The 18,636-nt window shown below is 40.2% G+C and overlaps 3 protein-coding genes across 3 annotated transcripts; 2 read left to right on the forward strand and 1 right to left on the reverse strand.

Annotated features, from left to right (window-relative positions):
* The first annotated feature begins 1,503 nt into the window (after positions 1-1,503).
* Positions 1,504-5,381, forward strand: LOC111654769 (uncharacterized). Its single transcript, XM_023405902.2, has 4 exons — positions 1,504-1,637; positions 3,341-4,132; positions 4,237-4,269; positions 4,512-5,381. The coding sequence occupies exons 1-4, from the start codon at positions 1,622-1,624 to the stop codon at positions 4,559-4,561; spliced, it is 891 nt and encodes a 296-aa protein (XP_023261670.1). The 5' UTR covers positions 1,504-1,621; the 3' UTR covers positions 4,562-5,381.
* Positions 5,382-5,538: 157 nt separating this feature from the next.
* Positions 5,539-14,131, reverse strand: osgep (O-sialoglycoprotein endopeptidase). The gene is made up of 12 exons (XM_023405901.2): positions 14,063-14,131; positions 12,297-12,428; positions 12,073-12,192; positions 10,935-11,110; positions 10,744-10,839; positions 10,600-10,649; positions 10,407-10,485; positions 10,216-10,281; positions 9,478-9,568; positions 8,282-8,357; positions 7,237-7,335; positions 5,539-6,874 (listed from the first exon to the last, which is right to left on the reverse strand). Exons 2-12 carry the CDS (start codon positions 12,409-12,411, stop codon positions 6,835-6,837), a joined length of 1,008 nt encoding a protein of 335 aa, XP_023261669.1. The 5' UTR covers positions 12,412-12,428; positions 14,063-14,131; the 3' UTR covers positions 5,539-6,834.
* Positions 14,132-14,343: 212 nt separating this feature from the next.
* apex1 (APEX nuclease (multifunctional DNA repair enzyme) 1) lies at positions 14,344-18,602 on the forward strand. The gene is made up of 5 exons (XM_023405904.2): positions 14,344-14,473; positions 16,149-16,280; positions 16,379-16,542; positions 16,629-16,821; positions 17,488-18,602. The coding sequence occupies exons 2-5, from the start codon at positions 16,220-16,222 to the stop codon at positions 18,000-18,002; spliced, it is 933 nt and encodes a 310-aa protein (XP_023261672.1). The 5' UTR covers positions 14,344-14,473; positions 16,149-16,219; the 3' UTR covers positions 18,003-18,602.
* Positions 18,603-18,636: the final 34 nt, after the last annotated feature.

The following is an 18,636-nucleotide window of genomic DNA, read 5'->3' on the forward strand; positions in this document are numbered from 1 at the left end:
AAGGAAAATAGAAATAAAAGGTCACAAAGATCTGTGAAAAAGGGAGAGAAGGACAGACATTGAAGATGGACTGCTGAGGACTGCTCAGAAATCCACGGTGAGCTCTTCTTACATTTAGTGTTCATCGTGATTGTTAATAGCTCATATATTGATTGATTAATTCATCTGTGTAATGTTGGAAATAACTTATGTTGACATTAAATCAGCAGCATCGTTAGATCTTTGGTGACTGATTATCGGCTTTTGGGTAAACTGACAGAAGTTTGTCTCATTTACATTCAAGAGAAAGACATCTGTAATCCACTCAAGCCTTTAGATCACATTGTCTGTAGGTCTACATCCATGATGAGCTGGTCTGATGTTGTAGATTTAACTGATTTTTATTATCCAAACAGATCAGCAAATGATTGAGGCCTGCAGCTGTGTGAAGGCAGTGGGGTTAATCATAAAAACAGACAGATTTAAGGTGTAACAAGACTTCAGGCTGAAACATTTGATGCGCCTATAGTCCTGAACACATTTTAATAAATGGTTCCCAACCATTTAAACTTGTGACCCCTTAAAATTAAGTCATATCTACTTCCCTTGTGATACATTTGAATGAGTTGTGAGCAGTTCCACCACCTGAAAAAGACAAATATCTGGTCTTTCACAAGAAAAAAAGCGACTGTTAAAATCATAAAAAGGTACAGCTGATCAAATTTAGTATGTGCCATTGTTCCTGTTCTGTTAATCATCTTGCAACCCCTTTACACTGTGTGATTTTGGGCTGTCTGAGGCGTATGCTAACAGTCGGGAGAGGAACTGGTACATCTGTGGTTGTCAATCAAATATAACTTCTTAACTGAATTAAAAAAATTGCAATTGCAGCCTTTAATTTTATTCAACATGTCAAGGCTCCAACTAATGCACTAAGCATTTCATTTGGCTACTTAAACTTAGCTGACTTCATCTCTGATCATAAATGTGTCATCTTTTAGTTTAGCACACTGCACACTGTGCTCTCACACATTTTAATAACACATCTGCTGCTTTATTTTCAAATGCTGATTATGATTCTTCAGCCCAGGGCATATCTGAACTTTCCCAGGTTGATGATTTAGTAATCTGTTTTAATAGTGCTTACCAGGCCACTTTGGATATATCAGTCCTTATAAGTACAGATACACCTATGAACAATATTTGCTGCATAACATCCATATACTGAAGTCTGAATTCTCTCAATTTTGCCTTTTCCACAGTGATTTAGTGTCCCTGGTGGCTGTTCAATTGTTTTACATAAGGTTTAACACAATAGTGTATTTAAGTATTAAAATTAGGAAAAGTGACATATTTCTTTATAACACAAATACATATTAAAGAAAGAATCTACTTAAAACCTAGAACACTCACGTGGCCATCACATGGGTTATCATTACAACACGAGTTAATAATAAATATTAAAATTCCCTCAAAGTTTCCCGCCGGACCGCTTATCTGCAGGGACTTCCTGTTCCACCCACATTGTCGTGTCGCTTCCGGGTGGCCACTCAAGACTCATCCAGCGAGTTGTCGTTATCTCAACGCTGTAAACAAAAGTTACTAAACGGTTTAGCTCCCTCGACACATTAATCAAAAAGACATGCATATCAAAACAGGTAAGTTTGTACAACTTTTTTGACACATTTGATAGAAATTCATCACTTTCAGATGTGTTATTTTGTTGCCTTGCTACAGTGTTAGCAGCGTAGCTAGCGGTAGCGATAGCAGCCTGCTCGCCGCTTTGAATGGGGGGTTACGAAACTTTGACTTCGGCTAAGGTGCTAGCTAGCCCTGAATTTTTTGATATAGTAAAAATGAAGCCATTTTCTCGACGGCAGCTGTGGTTGTTAAGAGGTTGTTGAACAATGTTGGCCATGTCACAGCGGCAGAGGGATAAACCGTCGAGTTTAATTCGCCGCACAATGACGCTGCTAATTAAAGTTTGCTAACACAGGTGCTGGCTGCCAGCCCTGCAGACGTGAATCATAACATTTTGTTCAGTTTGAAGAGAGACGCCAATAACGGAGCTAAATTTCTCAGAAATCTGTACAGTCAGCTGTTTTCTCGAAATTTCTGTCACGGTGTACGAAACTGGCTCGCTGGGCTAGTGAACTACCTCACCCGGTTTTATGAAATGTGGCGCTGAGTAGCGGGCAAGCTGTTCGGGCCGGGTGTACTCACTCATCGTGTAATTGTTGCCCCTTCATCTGAAACCCTGCAAACCGCATGTTGAGTTTCACCCTTAATACCCCAGACTAAGTACTTACTAGGACCTAAATAAGTAAACCTTCCCGCACATACTTGGTCAACCATTCTGTTTTCATCGTGAGTTATGTGACAGAAAAACCTTATGTAAACAGACTGTAGGTTTGCCAACTAACGAGTGTTCATAAATCAGATTTTCTCGAATGGTAATTTAGTCCGTAAAATGTCAGGAAAAAGGTGAGAAATGTCAAGGTTTGGATCTTGGGAGAGTCTGAGGTTCAGCCTCCAAGTTGCTTGTTTTGTTTCACTTACAATGTAAAAAACACAGGAAAATAAGCAAATCCACACATTTGAGAAGATAAATGACCTGGGTTGCCAAAATTGATAGTGATTAGTTGTATGTCTGTTGATTATGTAACACATTTTTTGAGCATTAAAACAGTCCACAAACACACTTGCTTAAAAAATTTGGCTTTTTCAATTTTTCCTTTTGATACTGTCAGCAGAAAACACTCTGTATGAGCGGTTCCACCCTCTTCATTCTATATCAGGTTGTCTTGTTTTTTCTGCACAACTTGGAAAATAGGCAGCAATACAGGGAACTGTTGTTCGGCTAAAATCAGCTGGGACAGTGAAGTCATGTGAAGATGTGTCGTCCACCCCTGGTGTTTGCTTTTATGAAGCCGTGCAAAGATCCATGAACTAATGCCAAGTGAAGAATCATCTAGTGTGTGACACCTGTTTGTATACGCAGTGTCATTATCACTGTGCTGTTGTGGCAACAGTAACGAGAATCTTATTCTAGAGAGCAGGGCGGTGATTTGTGACATGGTTGATAGATAGATAGATAGATAGATAGATAGATAGATAGATAGATAGATAGATAGATAGATAGATAGATAATCGGATATAATTTATTTATCCCCTAGGGGAAATTCATCCACAGTGTTTCTTAAGACTCAGCTTAAATATTACTGTTCTTCACTTGTGATTTGCTTCACGGTGTAGACATTTATTTATTTATATATATATATATATATATATATATATATACATATTCAAACAATGTGTCACCACAGCAGATATTTGACTGACATGTTAATGCCTCTTTCAGGTACATGGGAAGCCAACAACACTGTGTGTGAGTCCGATAACCTGTGCGACCCAGCAGTCCTCGTTTCAGCCACTAACTCTGAGCCTCACATTCGTAACCGCCGCCTGTCCCCTGGCTCAGGAAACTGCGGAGGTGGTGGGGGTGGAGGCTGCATCTCTGGAGGTGACCAGCAGCCCCGGCAGCTTTCACCTGAGGGTGACCTGATTGGACCCGGTCACACACACGGTTTCACCTTCCGCAGGGAAAAAGAACGCAAGGGCCAGCAGCACAAAGGGCGCAGCCTCCGTAGGGAAAGTCAGAAGGGGGTCAGCCGAGTAAGTGAACGGCCACAAAAAGTTCATCAGAAGGAGAGGTGGGTGGAGGACAGTCTGTCACTGCTCAAGCCCCCGCCTGCCTTCCCAGTGCAGGACAGCCCCGCCAAGCTGCAGCCCGCTGTCAGCTACGCTTCCAAGGTGAAAGCGGGAGCAGCAGGTGGAGCGCTGGAGGAGGACCGCCCCGCCATCGGTGTGCTGCTTCAGAACCAGTGGGGTCTCAGTTTCATCAGCGAGGCGAGGCCGGTCACTGAGGGTTCGAGCCCTCGCCCCGCTGCAAACACCCTCCCACCTCAGCCCACAGACGCTAACCAGCCAGAAGACCTACAGCTCGACACAAGTCTCACAGTCCAGGTCCCTGAAGAAACATCAGTCACTACCTCCGTCACCCCAAACACGCGTCCAGAGGTGGACGAGAGCAACGGGAAGCTGCTGCTTAGCTGTCGCCATCTAGTGGAGGCGTTGAACTATCACAATAGAGGTGAGCAGCTATGAACACACAGTGCTAGTTTTTTTTTTTTTTTTCATTTTAAAGTTGTCGTTTCAGTGCATCACCTTTAATGATGACTTTTCTTTCCTCCCCAGAATGGAATGCTATGTGTAACAGACAGAAAAGAGGTAAGCTGACACTGGTGTTTGAAATGTTGTGAAATTGGCTTTAGCTCCCTCTGAATTTGTAAAGCTTGTCATGACAATGTTTTGTAGTAATATTTTGTAGTTTTGTCGGTTACATCACTCTCATTGTATTTAGTAGATTTTGAAAACATTTACACAAAATAAATACAATACAAATCTGGCATTTTAAACGCTGTCTTTGTTTGTTCCCCTTTGACGTTTTGTTCTGTTTTTCTGTCTTCCAGATCCAAAAAGGATTGTCTGGTACAAGGACACCAAGGAGCACCCAGCCTAGCAGTGTGAGAAACCCAAAGTTCTATATAAACACATACAACACACGCCTACATGCACATTAAAACATGTAAAGATGGACAACTTTTGAGTCCCGTTCACACACACACACACTGCACTCAGGATGATGTCTTCACGCAAAGCCACACTGAGACACTTTGGACTAACTCCTCTGAGATCTTACAGCAATGGACTTTTTTTAACGCCTTACAGAGAGCCTGCCTTAATTAATCAGATGTGTTTCCATCGCCTCTCATTACCATTTTTAGCTTGTATGTGTAGAGCTGGTCTTTTTTTAAAACAATCTCTGAGGAACTGTAAATTAATTTTTCCCCCCTTTTGAAAGCTGCAGTTTTATCAAACTTTTCTTTTTCCTCTGTAAAGCGAGTGGTCAATCAAGCACTTTGTTAAAAAATCTGTTGTGACCAATCCCTGTGTGCGAGAAACCCTCACCAGAGTGATTTATCCCCCTTCCCCTCAATTATAAACAGAATGTCTTGTTCCTGCTTGAGTTCTATGGTTCATGTATGCAGAGGACTTCTGTGTCCGTGTCTTCAGTTTACATAAGGGTGTAGTCAAAGGCACAGTTAGAATTCACCCTTTACCCCTGTCAGATCTTAATGCTGTGTTCATTTCTTTGTTTTTATTTGGTTCCCTAATCAGGTGAATGTGTTATTCATGAATCCATAAGGGATCTCACCGTGTCCAGTATGTTGATTTTTGAGAAGAAAATTTATTGAATAAAAAAATTTACACTGGAGAAGGAGGAGGAATGTAAGTGAACGGTATTGCTCAATAAAAATGAATAAACTTGATAAGTTCAATCTTAGACCTTTTTATTTGAATATATCAAGTTCTGATTTTCTGCTGACAAAGTCTAAAGTCACATGTTTCTGTTAATGTTTCTCTCAAGTGTATGACAACAAGGAATTTGTAACTGAACAAAAAGCAGGACACAAACTCAAATCAAACTGCCAGATCTTCAGAGGAAAAACAGCTGCACAACAGATTTTATTGTGATACACAATAAATCAGTGGCCAGTTCTGAATGAAGACAGAGTCAAAGGAAGTAAGAACATTAAGGTCAGTTTTTTTCCTGTCAGCACTGAAGAAACCAGGCAGTGAGCTTAGCAAACATGGTTTTGTTGTGTTTTACAATTCCTCTTCAGATTTTTGCAGTTCCAAGAGAATTCTTTCTCAGCCAAAACAAACAATTATCAGCCCTGAAATTCCACATCAGTGCATGTAGAAAGTCTAATGTAAAGTAGCCATCTTAATTTGAAAAAAAAAACAAATCACCTTTGATCTCACAAACTGACAGTACATTTGTTTGTTGTAGATGTGAACGCTCAGGTGCAGGATGTGGTCCATCCAGGAAAAGTCCCACCACCTCTTGTGACCAGAGGAAGTTATGCAGGAGTGTGTAGTTGACATGCATAAGTTCTCCAAAATGTGACAATCAAAATATACCTCTTTCTACTGCAGTATTTACAACAGCCACCAAAGAGTGAAGTTCCCTAACAATTTTAAAAGAAAAAGCTGGTGATATTGTATTTTTAGTGTCAAATCCCATGAAAAGAACGAAAAACCAACACAGAAAATAGTCTAGCTCACAATACCTTCTGACCTCCCCACCATGTCTGTGGCGCTCAGCCCTGAAGCCCATTCCTTACTACTGATGATATAAATCTTTGAAAACATGTCCCAAATAATAATAACTCAGCTCAGTAACAGCTGGACTGTAGCTCTGAGCAAACGTTACTCAACAGGAGGAAATGGTGCATTCGTTGGGTACTATTTTCAGCTGTGGATTAATACGCAATTGCTGTATTACCAGCAGCAGGATGGCATATGCGCAATTGAGTAAAAATAACTACAGTGTGTGTGTGCATAGCAATGAAGACCTGCTTGCAACACTGTGGCTCACTGATGTGTGTTTTTGTACAACAGAGGAATAACATGTATGAGCCTTTGTATACACACAGTTCTTTTTAGCAGGATCAGTTCAATGTTGGGTTTGGTTTTTCATGGTATCTGATGACAGTTATAAAAATAGAGACTATCACCTGACTTATCCTTTAAACATGAGTAAACTAAACAAGAACAACTACAAACCTCATGACATCTTTAAAGCTGAATGCTTAATTTGACTTTGAGTAGCAACTCTTTAATGTCACATGCAACAGAGTGCAAGTGTCCCTTTAGAGGCCAGGTGTACTACAGACCTGCTGCAACAACATATTTAACACCAGGATGTTGTGTCGCTCAGTCCCTCAGTCAGTCTCTCCACGTCACCTCCACCTCATCTGTTCTGTACCTGCAACAGGACAAATGTTAATGCTCGACATGGTCCGGCAACAAGTACAAGCACAGTGAGGTGACAATGTTAAAATTTCTCCTACAGCAATTAAATCCAGGATTCACAACTTTCTTTCACACAAAGAGATGGTGAAGACTGAGATACTTACTATGTTCCCTGTATAATTAAGGGTAATAGTAAAGTCTATATACTTTCTAACTAAGGGACCCTGAAAGCACCATGGATCAAAATCTGTTTTCTAGATCATTAAATCACAAGCAACCAGTGTGGATTTGTCATAATTTCCCAGAAGAACGTAGAAGCAGATAAACAAGAACAGAACGGAGAGAGACAAAGAGAAACAGTGACGTGGACTCTACCTTTGTGTAATCCATGAGTCCTCCAGCTCCGTCACCTGACCGGACCTAAACATCTCCCAGCCGGCCTGAGCAATCATTGCTCCGTTGTCTATGCAGAATCTGTGGCATAAAGGGAAAAGTGTGTTATCTGGACTGAACCTGGAACACAGTGTTCCTGGCAGACTGAGATCCCAGGATGTTTTAGGAATTCAGCAGTGAGAATTTGTGATGGAGAGAAAAGATGATGTTTTGCTCTTGTCACACTTTCATACAAAAGGGTTTGATATGGACATTTCTGTATTGTTTCCCTTAATGTAAATATTTTTAACAGGGCCATACCAATGTTTCTGCATGTTCAGCCCATTTACTACAAATCATATACACTTTACATACTGTTTACACTTTTGTAACGCATGCCATTTTTAAAGATAGTTTCATTGTTTTAAAAGCACTTAAAATCAATATGTAGAGTTGAAACCTGCTTCTGATGTGTAATCATTGAGCCTCGTGTCCGTTTGTTCTTTATTTTCCTGAAGATTGTTGTGGTTGTATAGACTTCAAATAAGTTTGTCCTTGCACATTACCATCAAAACGTTTCTAAACCTTGACTACAATAAAGTTTATTGTGATGATTTTTTCTACCATAAGTATTTTAATGAAATGAATAAAAAATAAAAGCAGCCTGGAAGAGAATAAAAACAAATCTAAAACATGGCATGCAGTTAAAAAAAGTAGTATATGTGATTTAAATAATAAATAATATTAAAAAAGTAGGAGTTTAGCATGAGTATTTGTTATATTTAGAGAATTAAGTGTGATCCTGAATTTTTCCTGAATCTTGTCACAGTGGAAAAGCCATCTACATCACCCACACTAAAGACCTGTTGAAGGGTGTGTTACAGTCCTGATAATCCAGTGTTTCAACACCTGACTGTAGAGCCAGTTATATTGTATGTTAATGGTATGAGAGTGGTTAAAGTATCAGTGCTGCCTGGGTGAATCTCAAACAAACTCTGTTGTAATGTGAATGTAAGTGAATGTTCTGGGTGTGGACGGGCTGGTTTACCGTTCATCTGTGGCAAACAGCTTGGCACCTCGCTCCTTACACATGACCCCCATCATCTCCTGCAGACGCAGATTACCTGCAGAGGAAACCAGAGCTCTTACTCTCCACTTAGACTGGACTCAATCATATAAACACACATCAAATCTTCTGGCGAATAAATGAATGTAAGCTTTAATTATTCTCAGTGTTCTTACTTACAGGGAATGTTTTTTTAATTAATCTTGGGATTATCCTTCAAGGTACAAGGATATTCGTATTTCAGACATTTAGCTCAAGCTCTTTTCCAAGTGACTGAGAGGTAATTTCATTTACAAACAAACAACAGTTTGGAACAACATCAGTAGATTGTGGGTCTTCGTGGGTCAAATTCACACTGACGATCTGCCAAAGTACCAAAATAACAGCTTGATCCTGCTCTATCCATGGTCAAACCAGACTCAAAGCTGTTACAAATTTGGTCCTCAGGCTGTTATCATATTACTTTACTATGTTTTGATATTCTTTCAGGTGAGAACGCAAGCGTTAAGATTTAAAGTTTAAAATTTAGATTAAGATTTAACATTTAAGATAAAAATATGACAAAGTTCATAAATACTGCTGTAAATCTAGTAAAAAGGTGACTTTAAAATGATCCATTTTCCAATTTGAAAAATAATATGAATATTCTTCCACTGCATCATTCTCTTTGTTTTTAGGTACAAAAACGGGAAGAATGTGTGCGGTTGTTAATCTGATAACACTTCTGCACAGTTTACTGAGTATCAGGAATGACAATATTTGTGTTTTTGTCAGAAGTCACTTCTCTGAGTGCCCACGCACACAGAGGAAAAATGGGTAGGCCTGTTCCTTGAAAGACAAAAACCAGCCCTTAGACTCATTTCAGTGCATTTCACAACTGTAGATACAGTGCACAATACAATAGTGTACACAGTCTCTCAGGCTCCTGTATTGTACATTTGTATAAACTCTAGAAAGAAAACCTGGTTCTTTCTCACACTTCAGGACATTTACTGTTATATTACTGATATTTTTATGAAGCACTGTAGCCACTGGAAATATCACTGACCCAGATAAACAGTCCCCACAAAGACAGACCAAGAGGCACAAATGACATCAACAGTATGTATTTTTTAACAGGGACTACATTTGTTGGACTGGATTTTTCCTTGAAGCATCCATTTCTGATGTGTACTCACAGCCAACACCCCCGACGATGAGGACCTCTTGGGAGCCGCAGTGAGCCATGGCCCTCTCTGTGATCTCCACCAGCATGGAGAAAACTGTCTCCTGCAGAGATTACCAACTCAATTTAATATCATGATTAGAGCTGCAACCATTAGTTGATTAATCACTTAGTCAACTGACAGAAAATTAATCAGCAACTATTTAGACAATGGAATATCATTGTAGGCCTTGTCATGATGTTTTAGTCCAAATATTTCAAGATCAAAACAGGGCAAGACATCTAAACACTGAGTTCTTTGAAGACTGTGTTATGAGGCTTTGAGGTTTAAAGTTGCTATGGACACCCAAACAAGATCAGAGCCTTTAAGCTTACAACTGACTTCTACAAATAATTACAACTTTGTATTTTCTCTCTTCTGTGATTCTATTGGAGATTTCTTTCTGTGTTGTGTTTTTTTTTACTTTTTAGCCTTTATTCTGATAGTTGCAGTGAGAGAGAAACAGGAAAGCCAGGGAGACAGAGGGGGATGACATACAGCAAAGGGCCACAGGTCAGATTCAAACCCAGGCTGCTTAGGTAATGACTAAGCCTTTGTGGTACTCGCTCTACCAGGTGAGCCACTGGGGGCGCCCCCTTCCTGTTAAAAGGGAGTTTTTGTTCTCCACTGTTGCCTAGTGTCTTCACCATATCCCCACATGCAGGACAGCACTATGTTAATAGACTAACTGGGTGTGTTGGTCCTTAGTACCTGCAGTGAGAAGCACAGGTCCTCTGCTGTACACTGACCAGAGCTCAGCATCTTATGAGCAGCTTCCTATAAAAGAAAAATAGAAAGAAAACAAAACAAAACATCAAACTGTAGGTTTGAGAATCAGTTTCACAGCTTGTCAAACATGTCAAAGGATAACTAAGAGGACTGAATCATAAATCACCACTCACCTCAATGTAGGATAAAATCCCAGAGAAAGAGACGTCCATTCCTTTAACTGTATACGGTAGCTCCACATACTGACTCCCTCTAACAGCGTGGACAAAAAGAAAATACAAAAATAAGCTCACGATACATCCCCGGCTCCCTCAGTGAAACTGCTTCGTGTCAAATGTGCAATTGTACATGTAAACCCCCACTCACTTCTTGGCCATCTGCTCTATGTTGTAGCCTGGACTGGGGTCATTGGAAATCTGAGTTGAGTTGAGCACAGAAGTATCAACACACACATCTCAGACACAGTAAAAGGCAAATCGCTGCTATAATGAAAACAAGAATGACACAAACCTTTATAACTCTGGCGAACCTGTCCAAACAGTTGCCAACCGCAATGTCGATGGTCTCCCCAAATATTCTATATCGCCGCTCTGAGTATGCAATAACCTGCACAGTAAGAATTGGACAACAATATGAATACATCAGTGTCTAATAAATTACTCGCTGTATGTTTACATGTTACCTACATAAAAGAAACCAACCTGTGTGTTCCCCCCACTAACATAAAGCACAGTGGGGTTGTTGGCTTTGGTGATGAGTCGACCCATCTCGATGTGTCCGATACAGTGGTTGACACCGAGGAGCGGCTTCCCCCAAAGCTGTGAGACTGTACGAGCCACCAGAGCCACCATTACCAAGGGGGCACCCATACCAGGACCTGACAGAGAAGAGGAAGAACAAGGGAGAGGTTTTTCAAAAGATATTCTGTCTTTGCCTGAGAGAGAACATAACACCAGCCCGTCAGTTTTGCCTACTGCAACATGTTAAACCATCTTTGCCTTAGGGCCATCAGACGTGTAAAGAGGCCTCCCTCACACAGACCCGAGAATGCCGTAAGAACGTAAGTTAACCTGAAGTCAGTAAGAGGATTTTAGTGTCCTTTGATGTTTGTTTTTTTATCCTGAAAAGAAAGAACCTAATGGGATCCACTAAAGCAGCAACACAAAATATTGGCAGCTGGTAGCTTCACTGCCCTAAAATTACCTTTTTAAAAACAAATGACAAATTTGTCAGCCCACTGTACATACTGTATATTTGCTCGCAAGTAGAGCAAAATTAAGCTTCAAATTACAGCTATGATGTTCAACATACAAAACTAACACTGGACTTGGAGGAAAATGGTGCTTATCTGAACAATGTTATTTTAAACTCCGGTGTTTTCAAAGATATCAAACACATGAGCTGGATATGAATGTGTACAGTGTAAAGTACTGCACAAGATATCTAGAATTAACCCATGTGATGTAACTATGCAGTGGTTAAGAAATGCTGCTTTGGATTTTAATATTGTAGTCAACGTAACTGAATTAGCTACAGTGAAGTGGAACAAGCAGGTGAGGGATATATACAGTACATCATGTTAAACTGAGGAGAAATGTTTTTACCAACCCTGAGGTAGAAACTTATAAGAAAGGTCAAAGGGCAAGCTCTGCCTCCATCCAAAGACTCTCTGTAGTGTCTTAAGGCAAATACTAGAATTATCTAGAGAAAGTAGTTAAGAATGACATGAGCACACACTTGTAAAACTTGTAAAAGTATGAGGTGATCCTCATTCTGACAGACGTCTGACAAGTTCAATCTTGCTCTACTACAAGATGAACTCACAGTATCTTATGTTACCTTTGGTATACGCCACACAATCGATATCTGCAGGCTTCAGCCCTGCTTGCTCCAGCGCCTCCTTCAGGACAGTCAGTATGACAGCACGGTGGTGCCGGGCTGTGTCACTTGGCATGAATCCTGACGGGTAAAATAACATGCTGTCAACTCCAAATACGTCAGACTTTAATACACCACCCCTGAAGTGAAGTTGACTTTGGCATTTTAACAGAAGTTTGACTTGCCTTGACCAGGAGGTGTGATGTAAGTCCGTCTAGGGTTGGAAAGAACTTCACCATCTCTGATGATTCCTATGCCGATCTTATTGGCACTGCCCTCAAACCCGATTACTACAGTCATGGCAGCTGAAGAACAGTCTATAGAAAAGAGAAAAGAATGTGCAGTGAAGACTAATGTTTTCTCTCTTCACAAAACCAACAGGTCTATTAGAATAGTGTCTGTTTTCAATTGTATTTTCCAGTTAATCACTTCATCTCTTTAGGAAGGCTATATCTGCCCACGGAAAAAAAACATGAAAAGTGAAAATATGATACTATATCAAAATTAAGTCAAAATTGTAACATACTAATACAGAATTATGAGAAATTAAATGGATACTCGACTAATTTTACACATTAAACTTGGTCTAATATTACCCACTGCCAGCGCCACCGGCCCTGTCCAGCAGATGGCAGCAATGGTTGGCTAAACTGGAAGTTGTTGCCAATTTCTATTTGCAATATAGCATTTTCACTAAGCTTTACTGGGAGAGGAGGGAAGGTTAAGCAGGGACAGATGCCATGTTATTTTATAACAACACACTTAAGATTCATTTTCTTTTGTAGTTTGGCACAAAATGTTGCTGGAATGAACCACACTAAAATGAACACACTCTCACAAAAGTATCAGCTCTTATTACCAGAGCATATAGGGCCTCCAAGTATCCTTTATAATATTAACCTTACTGCTTCAATAATGTGCCAGTAAAATTCAGAAAATATATAAACGTAAATGATGCAATAGTCAGAGGGCAATACAGTCTTTGGATTCTATTTGAATTAGTTCAAACAAATTAGGTGCCAGTTTAAATTGTATCCAGGTTTGGATTCCAATCAGAAACCTCCTTTGCCAGTTTCACTGATGAGCACACTTAAAGTTAAGTTATAAAGTTATAGCTTGATTGACTGATTGATTACTACTCTTGCAAGTCTTATAATTTTATAGACGTGCAATACTAAATCACTGGAGTACACGTGTGCCAAAATGACAAAATACTAAGTAAAAGTATGAGCAATAAAATGAAACAATGAGTAACTAAATCAAAATTATGAAATATGAAGTAAAAACTGAGATACTGAATCAAACTTGTGACAGTCAAAATTTTCAGATGTGATATTACAGTTTGAACATGTTATCATCATTTTCAACTTTTAAAGCCAATACTTTAACTTAGTGCGCCAAAATATTCAACTTTGAGAGTCATTTTGACTTAGTTTCTCATAATTTCAATACAATAACGTATAATTGTGAATTACCATCACTATTTCTATTTGCACCACAACTAATCTTTTTCCTGGCAGAAATTAGCTTCCACAGCAGAGTGCGAATTTACATTTTCCCAGAGGTGTTTTTTGATGATTTATATGAGTGGGCGTTTGTATTTTTTGATGATAAACATGCTAACATTAAATTCTAAACTATAATTTTACATTTAAATACATTTAAATGGCCTACGCCTGTCAGCCTATACATGTCCAACCTGAATAAAAGCCACATTAGAGGAAACAAAGATAAATGATGTCCATATTTAGCCTAAAACCAAAATATAGCATCCTGCATAGCTGTGCTGCTGCTAAGCTAGTACTGACAACATACTGCTCCCCTAAAACTAGCTTATATTAACGCTGCGTTGAAGGATACAATAGGTATACCTAACTTTTTAATTTCCTTCGGTAGTTCACAATAATTAAAACTCGTCTCAGTTTAATGATAAAACTAGTAAATTTGCTACCTTAGCTTGCTCCTGCAACTCAGCTCCTCCATATGAACCTCGAAGGACCCATTCTAACACCTGTGGAGTTCGCCTGACCAAAATGCTTCGTCTAACGGCCTGTGTTTTACTTCAGGATACTGAAGAAACACGATGCAATACTTCAGAACAATGCGATGTGTGTCATAGCAGCTAATGCTTTATATATTTTAATCATATTTTTAAAATTATAAATTAAAATGTGGATTTCTTTTGTAATTTGTAGCAGGCATGTAATGCGCCAGTCACTAAATACAGCAAGCACGTGGTCAGAAATCTTTGCTGTGCTTTGTGTGTGCGATTGTGGATGTGTGAGTGAGTGTGTGTGTGTTTGGGGGGAGTGACTGGGAAGCAGCACTTGTCTGATCTTTGCATCCTGTTGTGAGAGTACAAGTAAGACTATTTGCATCTCGTTTTCCTGAAAGGTGTCGTCGATCGAAAATAAAATGCTAACTATATTTAACCGGATTTGCATCAGTTGATCAATCAGTGAAGGTGTGAAGAAACTAAAGTTAGCTGGCTGGTCATTCTCCATTGATTCTTAGTGCAGGCCGTCTGCTGCAGGCTCAGTGGTCTTTGTCACAGAGGAAACGCTAGCATTAGCATAGCTTACGATTAAACTTGTATGACACAGTAAAACTGTTAGCTAGCTTGTGTAGTTTGTGTATTTATGTTTTCTTCATACATGCTGTTGAGCTTGCATCCAGCGGGTCTCAAATTCACTCATATTTTAAATTTAATGCGCTTGGCTGCATGCAGCAACGACTTTCATTAAAATAAAGGTTGTCAGCGCGCTTCCTCTTTGTCAGAGAAAATAGTGAAGCCTTCAGAAACTCGCTCGGCCTTTGTCAAGCCGATGAGCCATCTGAAACAAATGCATGCGTGTGAAATTGAGGTATTTTGTAACACGAGGATGAAGACGTACCGCGAGCTGAACGTCTGTTTCCTACAAGACGGGAAACATCGTGGTTGGGCCGACATCCAATAGGCCGATACTGATGCCGTTATAAGTTTTCACACTTGCTTGTCTGTAGATGTTTAAGTTGGCTTCATCAAAGTAATTTGAAACACAACTGGAGAAAATTACAATTAGCCAAGTAATAGCTGTAAAAGTTAAAAATAGACCAATATATAGGCCAGTATTGGCTTATTGCAGATAGATGGTATTGTTGGGTATGTTGGTTGATAAATTACAAACCGCAGCACAGAAACATTTAGAAACAGTGTATCCGTTGCATTAGTGGCTCTCAAAGTGGGTTGCCATCTTTTATTTTCATTATAATTCCATCCACCAGTAACATAATGACAGTGTATGACTGTTCTAGTCATGGGTTTCACTTTTTTTGACAAAAAAATCTTAAAGCAAAAGTCTTTATCAGATGGGGGTCCATGGATTAATTAGTGTCAGTTTGGGGTTTGATGTGAAAAGGTTTGAGAACCACTGGATGTAAATGTAATGGATCCTTATCAAATATGTGTAATATTTATGTTAGTTAGATTTATCGATTTTGATATCAACATCAATAATCTAGTAAGCAGTGAGCAGTCTAGTGAGTGAATCTAGTGAGCAGCATTGACTGTGTGGAGATTTTCAATCACCCAGTCTGTTTAATTTGAGCAAAAGCATTTAACTGTTTTTAAGTGTTTTCATTATCAATTCATTTGTCAATATTTGTCTAATGTAATCCATTTTTAAATCTATAAAATGCTATAAATATATATTTTTTAAAACTTCCCATAACCCAAAGGTGAAGGGAAATTGCTTGTTTGTTTGACCAACAACCGAAAATCCAAAGAAAGTGTATTTACAATGATACAGAACAGAAAATCCTCCCACTGGAGAAGCTGGAAACAGCAAATCATCTTTAACAGTTATATCTGACTATAAATATCTGATTCATTTTCTATCAATTGAGTAATTGATTTATCAACCACTGATTCAGCACTACAGTAAGAACCTGTACATTTGGTGACATAGGGTGGAGGGACAGCATATTGTTGTTGTAGCATTCAACACTTGACAGTTTTAAATGAACACATCATTTATACTCCTCTTCTGTTCTTGCAGCGGCGCGTGTGCTGTTGTGTGTGCGTGTTGTGTGTCTGCGAGGTGTGTTTGCAGTCAGAGCGAGTTCAAGTATGAAGAGAGGCAAGAAGGCAGAGGAGGCGTCTGCAGACGGGGAAAATGACGCCGGCTCTGGTATTACAGCACGCATTAAAACACATTCACACGTAAACGCACATATCTGACCTCTTGGCTACTTTCATTACGACATATGTCTATCTTCCACCTCACAGCTGCTGCAAAGAAAACGAAGAAGGCTAAGGAACCAGAGGCCCCAGTGCTGTATGAGGATCCTCCTGACAAAATGACCAGCAAAGATGGACGAGATGCCAACATGAAGATCACCTCCTGGAATGTGGATGGGCTGAGGGCCTGGGTGAAGAAGAAGGGCCTGGATGTGAGTTTGCAGTGACCCTGAGAAACATAAGTTAGTCAGCAGGCTAAATGGTTATGCACTCACACATTTGTGCTCTTCCCTCCCAGTGGGTGCGCGAGGAGGATCCAGATGTTTTGTGCCTGCAGGAGACCAAGTGTGCGGACAAGGACCTCCCTGCTGATATCACCTCCATGCCCGAGTACCCTCACAAGTACTGGGCTGCCTCAGATGATAAGGGGGGTTACAGTGGTGTGGCCATGCTCTGCAAGACCGAACCCCTCAAAGTGACCTATGGCATTGGTGAGCGGTGCTTTATTTTGCTGTTATACCATTTAGAAATGCTGTGCCTGTGTAGCAGACCTCATGTATTGGTCTGTGAGATCCTGAACCTGCATTGGTGGCGATTAGGCACAAGTATGCCAAGTACAGTTTTGAATTGATAGTTTTTAAGAGTTCAAATGTTTGAAAATTGCACAAAAAAAGTTTAAGTTTAAATTTTAAGTAGATACACTTATTACATGTAATTGAATGAATAGTTCTTGAAGAATAAAATTATCTGCAGTACTATTACTTGGTTAAGGGTAGTAACTTATGGAGTCTCCACTACTTGACTGGTCCCACATCCAGCACAGAGCCTCTGTAAAAAGGTAAATTATACTTTTTAACATGTTACTACGTGAGATTTAAAGGTCCTGGTAGGTGAGTTTTGTTCCCTTTGGAAAGAGCTAGCTGTTTCCCCGTTTCCAGTGTTTGTGCTAAGCTAACCAGCTGCTGGTGATAGCTTCATATTTACCTTATACATAAGTCTCAGCAAGATAAATTTCCCAACACGTTACAAACTGCCAGGTACATATTGTAGTAACTGCACAGACTGATTTGACCTTGTTGACCATCTGTAAATGACTAAACTGAAAAGGTCTTTGAATCCTGGTTCAGTATTTGCCTTCTCCTCTACCAATTCTCCAGGCAAAGAGGAGCATGACAAGGAGGGCCGTGTCATCACTGCAGAGTTCCCCAACTTCTACCTGGTCACCACCTATGTGCCAAACGCCAGCAGAGGCCTCGTGCGCCTAGATTATCGCAAAACCTGGGACGAGGACTTCCGGGCGTATCTGACCGAGCTGGACATACAGAAGCCCCTGGTGCTGTGTGGCGACCTCAACGTTGCACACCAGGAGATCGACCTGAAGAACCCCAAGGGCAACAAGAAAAGCGCCGGCTTCACCCCCGAGGAGCGCGAGGGCTTCAGCCAGCTGCTGTTGGCCGGTTTCAGCGACAGCTTCCGCGAGCTCTACCCCGAGCAGACCAACGCCTACACCTTCTGGACCTACATGATGAACTCCCGCGCCAAGAACGTGGGCTGGAGGCTCGATTACTTTTTGCTGTCGTCCTCCTTGCTGCCAGGCCTGTGCGACAGCAAGATCCGCAACAAGGCGATGGGAAGCGACCACTGCCCCATCACTCTGCACTTAGCTGTGTAGGTCGCTGTGAGGACAGCAGGGTTACTGCTTTGTCTGGCCGGCACCATTTTCTTAATATTCCTGTTTCGACTCAGCTCAAAACGATCATGTATGCCGATGTGTGCACTGTTAGAGTGCAGCAACACCTGGTTGTGCAGGAAAGTCTTGCATCTGTTGAAATCTGTCATGGATGAAGTTCTGCCCAGTGTCAGTCATTCAGTAAAGTCAGCAGTAGCGTAGTTGTCTGGTGCTTTTGTCTTTTTCACATGAAAGTTTCATGACACGATACATAAGGCCCATTAGTCCTCTCTCTGTAATTGAATTTGTCAGTAAACACCTAAATTCATCTTGGCAATTCTGTAAAAATACAACACTAAATACCAAAAGATGTCTAAGCTGATTTTCAACATTGTCCTGTCACCAGCTGTAAACCTGTTTCATTGTCAGGACACAACTCTGTTTTTTTCATGTTACCGTTTGAAATGAAACTACTGCTGTTAAGAGAAAATGTATTTTTGTTGTAGCACAAAAACCTTTAAGCTTCCTTTCCAATAACCAGTGTTCAATTTTTTGTTATAAAACTTGGCCCTCTTCTCAATAAAGACTGAATTTATATAGAAACCTTGTTCTGTTCATTATTTGAGCCAAATAAGAC

Source organism: Seriola lalandi, unplaced genomic scaffold (genome assembly GCF_002814215.2).
Source record: "Seriola lalandi dorsalis isolate HSWRI2012SDOR001 ecotype SW California unplaced genomic scaffold, Sedor1 jcf7180002054289, whole genome shotgun sequence".
NCBI classification, from domain to species: domain Eukaryota; kingdom Metazoa; phylum Chordata; class Actinopteri; order Carangiformes; family Carangidae; genus Seriola; species Seriola lalandi.